The sequence below is a fragment of the Clavelina lepadiformis genome, chromosome 2 (genome assembly GCF_947623445.1).
Source record: "Clavelina lepadiformis chromosome 2, kaClaLepa1.1, whole genome shotgun sequence".
In the NCBI taxonomy this organism is placed as follows: Eukaryota; Metazoa; Chordata; class Ascidiacea; order Aplousobranchia; family Clavelinidae; genus Clavelina; species Clavelina lepadiformis.
This window is the reverse complement of record NC_135241.1, coordinates 8821180-8827339: the sequence shown is the minus strand read 5'-3', so window position 1 is coordinate 8827339 and position 6160 is coordinate 8821180. Positions and strand designations below refer to the sequence as shown.

The 6160-nt window shown below is 31.7% G+C and overlaps 1 protein-coding gene across 2 annotated transcripts; it reads left to right on the top strand.

Annotated features, from left to right (window-relative positions):
* Nucleotides 1-1322: 1322 nt before the first annotated feature.
* LOC143447513 (sugar transporter SWEET1-like) lies at nt 1323-4733 on the top strand. Of its 2 annotated transcripts, none has more exons than XM_076947665.1 (6): nt 1323-1482; nt 2438-2515; nt 2838-2961; nt 3057-3218; nt 3682-3801; nt 3977-4733. In XM_076947665.1, the coding sequence occupies exons 1-6, from the start codon at nt 1412-1414 to the stop codon at nt 4067-4069; spliced, it is 648 nt and encodes a 215-aa protein (XP_076803780.1). In that variant the 5' UTR covers nt 1323-1411; the 3' UTR covers nt 4070-4733. The 2 variants fall into 2 exon arrangements, with proteins under 2 accessions (XP_076803780.1, XP_076803781.1); XM_076947666.1 differs by lacking the exon at nt 1323-1482 and adding an exon at nt 1525-2034.
* The last annotated feature ends 1427 nt before the right edge of the window (nt 4734-6160 follow it).

The following is a 6160-nucleotide window of genomic DNA, read 5'->3' as shown; positions in this document are numbered from 1 at the left end:
CCATGACATGTTCAAAGCTATTTTTCATGATTCTTGTTAACCTAAAGCTAATATTATAACATAGTAGCCTAAACTCAACTTAAATCTTTCTAATGTAAATCTAATTCATTGAAACCTTAAATCGACTTTTTGTATTATTCTGCTAACCTACCTAATCGCCTATCTTACTACGGGATGCATGACCTCCTTACGGTCAATTAATCACTTTCTGAAATTAACTAAGCTAGACCCAGAGTGAAGAGTTTGGTATACTCGCACTCGACACCGTTTTTCATTAGCTTCAGTGGCGCATTTTTAGTGTGTAAGTTTTTACTTAATGACTTGGTTAGAACTTCACCGCACTCAATTTTCAATAGAGTTATAGATTGAATTAGTTAAACTGCCGAAAATAGGTCTACTCTTTAGTTTGGAACTAGACTATGAATTGAAATAAACGCTAATTTTCAACTTAAAATGACATACTATTTTTGCCAAACTCTAAATTAATTTGAAGCTAATCCCCTTTTACCCCCTTTGCTCTATTAAGTGGTGTTTACAAACCTGTTTCACTAATTGCAAAATACTTGCAAGCAGCATTGGATAAGCTTGATGTGACATTTCCTTCTGTCACTTTGAGTTGTAACTAACAACACATGCAAAGCAAGCAATTGTCATCATATATTCGAATAGAAAATGTATTGAGAACACTTTGACGTACACAGTTTTTGTAATAGCAGTACATTTTCTTCCAAGTACCAGTTACTGTTTTCAACTGGGTATTGGGAAATGGACTGCCACTAATGGTCTGAATTGTCCCCTCTGTTTTTGTTAATTGGTAAGGTATAGCAGTAAAAGAAATTCATGGATCAATAAAATGCTATATATACTGTAGCTTTAACCAAAAACAAAATTGATTAAAAAGATAAATTCAAAACACCAATAAACATTAAATTCGATATTATATAAAACTGCCAGAATGCTTTTTTTTTATGTGAATAACACCTCGATCTGACATATTGACAAGTAATTGTTATGTTCTTGTTAAATCTATTTTATATCTTATTTATTAATCTAACTTAGTTGTAAGTAAATACCAGGATACAGAATCTTGAATTAAAATCATGCACCATACATTGGAATTAGATTAACCAAAGTTTTTAACTAATATGTTAGCTGCAACCGCAAGCACCTTATGATAGGAACTAGAATATATTTCGCAGCAGTGAATCATTTCAATCAATCATTTTGAACTTTTTCATGTTTGAATGTATACAGTTAATAGTTACCGTAAGGTTATTTTTACATGATTTGTTTATACATGTAGAAATGCTTTATAATGATAAAGCAATTTTGCACCTTTGGTTTTTAGAGTTGCTTTTCCCACTTTGCAAAAAATTAAGGAAAATACTTTGTGTATCCAAAATTTTACAAGATGATTCATTGGCTAAATATTGCATCAAATGGATGTATCTTTTTCACTATAGTAATGTTTGCCACTGGAATGTAAGTGTACTTTTGTTTGATTTTACACAAACCTAGTTCATGAACACAATACGTAACTGTGTGAATCTGAAATTTATTGTACCTCTATGCTTAAATTTGCTCATATTTTTCATATGTAAAACGTAATATAAACCAGGATTAGTTTGCATGATGTAAAACAGAAATATAGTTAGCCTATACCTGTATAGGCATCCTCAGAGTGTCAAAATCCTGGGTTGTTATAATATAAATATTCGCTCATATTTTTCATGTTTATGTTTTATTTTTTATTTGATTTTTATTTTTAAATACATTAACAGATGACTCTTTTGTGCTGTGACCAGGGTATATAAAGCAATCTCTATGAACTTATAACTTACTTTCACTATTTATGCTAATGCTCTTTTAAAAATACTCTGGTTGCTATTTTGATAAACAAGTTGGCAAAAGGTTTGATAAACAGTTGCAGATTTAGGTACTGGTAATACTTTGGATTAGCATTTGGAATGCTAAAGATACCAGCACAACATTAGACCTCTTCCCAGTTTTTAACGGTGAAGCTATGTTATTGAGGTATACCTGAAAATACATACCCTCACATTTTTTTCAATCTCCAAACTACAACGTTTTGTACTGTAATCAAGATATCATTTGTTGTTCATTTATTGTGCATCCCACAGTCAGTGCCAGATGAAAATTAAAAGCTAAATTACAATAAGTAAGTTTGTAAAAAATAATAACTTTGGTAACTGGGGTCACGCAGTTAGGAATAACCACAGGGTTTATTTAAGCCATCATATTCTTTTCTTTGTTCAAAAACAAACCTTGCACTATAGTCTTGATGCTCCTTGCACTATAGTCTTTTACTATGCTATACCTGTATTATCATCAGTTGGTATAAATACTCTTAAAGGCAAAACTATGAGAAACATGTAACCACACACCTGTAGTTATCGATACTGGTGATTTTTTGCAGACCGCAATGCCTTCAGATGATAAAAACGAAATCGACTAAAAACATCACTTTTCTTCCATACTTGATGACAAATATCAAGTAAGCATTGAATTAGAAATAGATAAAATGAAATTGTCAGATATTCATTCATACATTGTCACTAAATACTCTACAAAAGTTTGATAAAATAAACTGTAAATTTCGATTATCTACGTTTTCTATAAGAAAACAAAAAGTATTAGTTTTACTGTATAATTATGTTATAACCAAAACTGAACAATGTATAGCTGACATATTTCAATATGGTAAATAGATATGCGATTCATGTGGCAATATGCTTGATATTTGTGGTGGTACAAATAATTTTCATTCTTTCTCATGTCTATTTAAATATATTTTAATTTACATACAATTTTTTTAGTAATGTGTCATGGATTGTGTATGGACAAATGACAGAAAACTTCACTATTATATTTGTGAATGTTGTCGGATCAATTCTACAAACGATATATATGAGTGTTTTTGTATATTTTTCAACAACAAAGGTTTGTTTTATTGAAATATAGATTCAGTGAAGTTCAGAAGTGTATGATTATTTTTTAGATAACAATAAGCATTCTATGTATCTGTTCTTTTGCAGAATAGAGAAATTCAACAGACATCATTAAGTGCTATTACAGCTGTGGTTGTTTGGTTTATTTCCACTCAAATGGTGAATGATGCTGAGTTCTCCATATATATTGTAGGAATCGTAAGCTGTTGTATCACGATGCTAATGTTTAGCTCACCACTTGCTGAAATTGTGAGTTGTTTTCAAATTTTTGTTTAATTGTTAGATTTTGCCTTAGTAAAATTTACTGCACACCCTTTTAACACTAATTGAATTTAGGTATGATTAAGCAAGCTACCTTTCATATAGCAAGTAGTTATAAACAAACTCAAGTATATAATGAATTCAAGTAATCTCTAAAGTTCACATGTTTGGAACAGTGTTTGTTCTGCATTAGAAAATAACTTAAAGTGAAGCATCATCAGATGATTTTGGCTGTTTTATCTGTTTGTTAGTATTATAAAAAAAATTGTTTTAAACATGTCAGCTTTTTGTATTACTAAAATGTTTACATTTGCTTTTGCCGCCCAGAATGCTCTTTGCATTGTGCACCTCTTGTTATGAGTCACGAAGTGTGATGTTTGTGATTTATTTTGACAATTATATACTTAAATATTTCTGGCTTATATAATAAATACTTTTTATATATTTACAGAACACTGTGCTCAAAAACAGATCAACATCAACAATATCATTTCCTCTTACTGTTGCTTCTTTTTTATGCGCTACTTCCTGGTTTTTATATGGACTTCTGCTGAAAGATTTTTTTATTGTTGTAAGTACTAAATCATAAGATAAATTTTTTTCAGTTTTATGTAGCGTGCAAATGTTGGCTTCCTCATATCAGATGTTCTTTATATGTGTCAGATGTATATTTTATTTAGTCTTACATTCATAGTATAATTTTCAGAAGTCTTCTTCAAATAATTGCCTATGTTCTTGTCTTGCAGATTCCCAATTCTGTTGGAACATTGACCAGCATTGCTAGGTTTTATCTCTTTTACATATATCCACAAGAAAAGTCAGCAGTTTTACCAATGTGATTTTCTTTCCGCTGTATAAAAATGGACATTGGAATGGTTGCAGCTGGTTGTTGCCATTATGACCTTTTTTGTTTAATCATGATGTATGATATCTACAGTACTTCTTACCTAGAGAGATTTTACTTTTTTAGTATGCAAGTGTGTTAGCGTTTGTATGATTATAACCTAGTTATAGCTTACTTGGTTTTATAAAATTTCCTTGTATTTTGAAACTCTACTGCGTACTGCTGCTTGTTAGGCTTTATTAATATACCCAAAAGAATTTTGCTTGTGTAATACCAAATGCAGTGTATTATTAGTAGTGCATAGTATTTACTGAAACACATTTTTTAAACAACTCTAAAAGGGGGTTTTGTTCATTAATACCTTTGGCCATAGGCGCTAGCTTAGTAAAATAACTGGGCGTGCGATGTGACATCACGTAAGTAACTCACCCCATGCGCAAAACAGAGCATGTCAAATTTTGCGGTTAAGTTATTGCTACAGTTACTCTGAATATTCCTTTCAAACGGTGTAAAACTTTAATCGTAAAATGTTTCACATTGCTTACATTTGGTATACGAAAACGTAAAAACTTTAGAAAAAAATAAGAGAATATCGAAGATATGAGTCGTACTCTATTTTATTTGGAAAATTGATATTACAACATTTTTTTAAAGATGAATGCGACCACCCGATCAAAGCAAATAATGTATGCATTAACGCTTATTAGAATGTATATTGTTGCTGATTGAAAACGCTGGACGTAATTGGAATATTTTCATGATCGACGCACCAAAACTGGTACATGACCCTACCTACGAGAACAGATCGAGCGAACACATTACACAACCCTCACAAAATAGGCTTAAATATCGCTTAATTGGCATAGGAGCTGTTGTTTTAGTTTGTGTCAATGTATTAGTTGTACCTAACTCTAATTGGTAATTGACTATTTATTATAAAACGAGTACAGGAATTTTATATAAACTATATCAGGGGTGTTCAAATGATTTCTGCCATGATCCACCATAACCAAACCTGACAACATGATGATCCACTAAATATGAATAGTAAATATATTGGACATGCTTTAATTTTTATGGTGCTTTATTCATGAAAATGTACCCTACAACATATTAATAACTTTGTAATAGTCAAAAGTGAAGTGTGCTACAGCTGCAAGATTATTTCAGTGAGAAAAATGATGAGTTGGTTTAGATCCCACAATAGCATCGAATCGGGGCTTTCTGTCACTTACTGATATCCTCATAAGCTCATGAAGATGAGCATTTGTGAGTCTCGTTTTATGCTCGTTCTACAAGTGATACATTTCTGGAAGTTTTTTTTTTTCGCCGCGGCACAGTAGAACTCACATGTAACGAACAAGTTGGGACAAGCGATATTCATCCGTTACACGCGATATCCGTTGTATACAAAATCGATCGTCGGCACACCGGCTTGCACAATCGATCGTCGGCTTGCTAGATCCCTATGTATTATGTCTCACACTTCAGAGTTAATGACCAAACATGTTCAAGTCAGAAACAACACACTGTACTGTATTTTTTCTGTGCACTATTTCACTGTGAAAATGAAACTTTTTCTTTTTTGCATACTGGTTAATACAATACAGTGCTACAGTACACACAACAGAAGTGAATGATCGAATCAAGTGTGAAGAATAATGCACGCTTTCTTCTGTGACAATAGCAATTGTACTGTCAACAATCTATTTCTTTGCAACGATGAATGGATCCGTTGTATACGAGGTAATTTACATTGTTTTTTCTGAAAGGGACTGGAGAATGTATCCATTACATACGATGATGGATCCGTTATAAGCGAGTTGAAATGCACTAAAAAGAACAGGAAACCATCCGGACTAGAATTTTCATCAGATCTATACGAGTTCTACTGTACCACGAAATGTTTTGGAAATAGTAAAGACGCAGTAACTTTATTTTAGTTTCAATTTTAATTAACCCTTGCTTGGTTAAAATTATTCCTTTTTTTGTCAGAGCTCCTTGTCCAATAAGTCAAAATGACCAAAATATTAAAATTCACATAACTATTAAAAGGAAAAGAATGTAAGAAGAAACAGTTTTATTG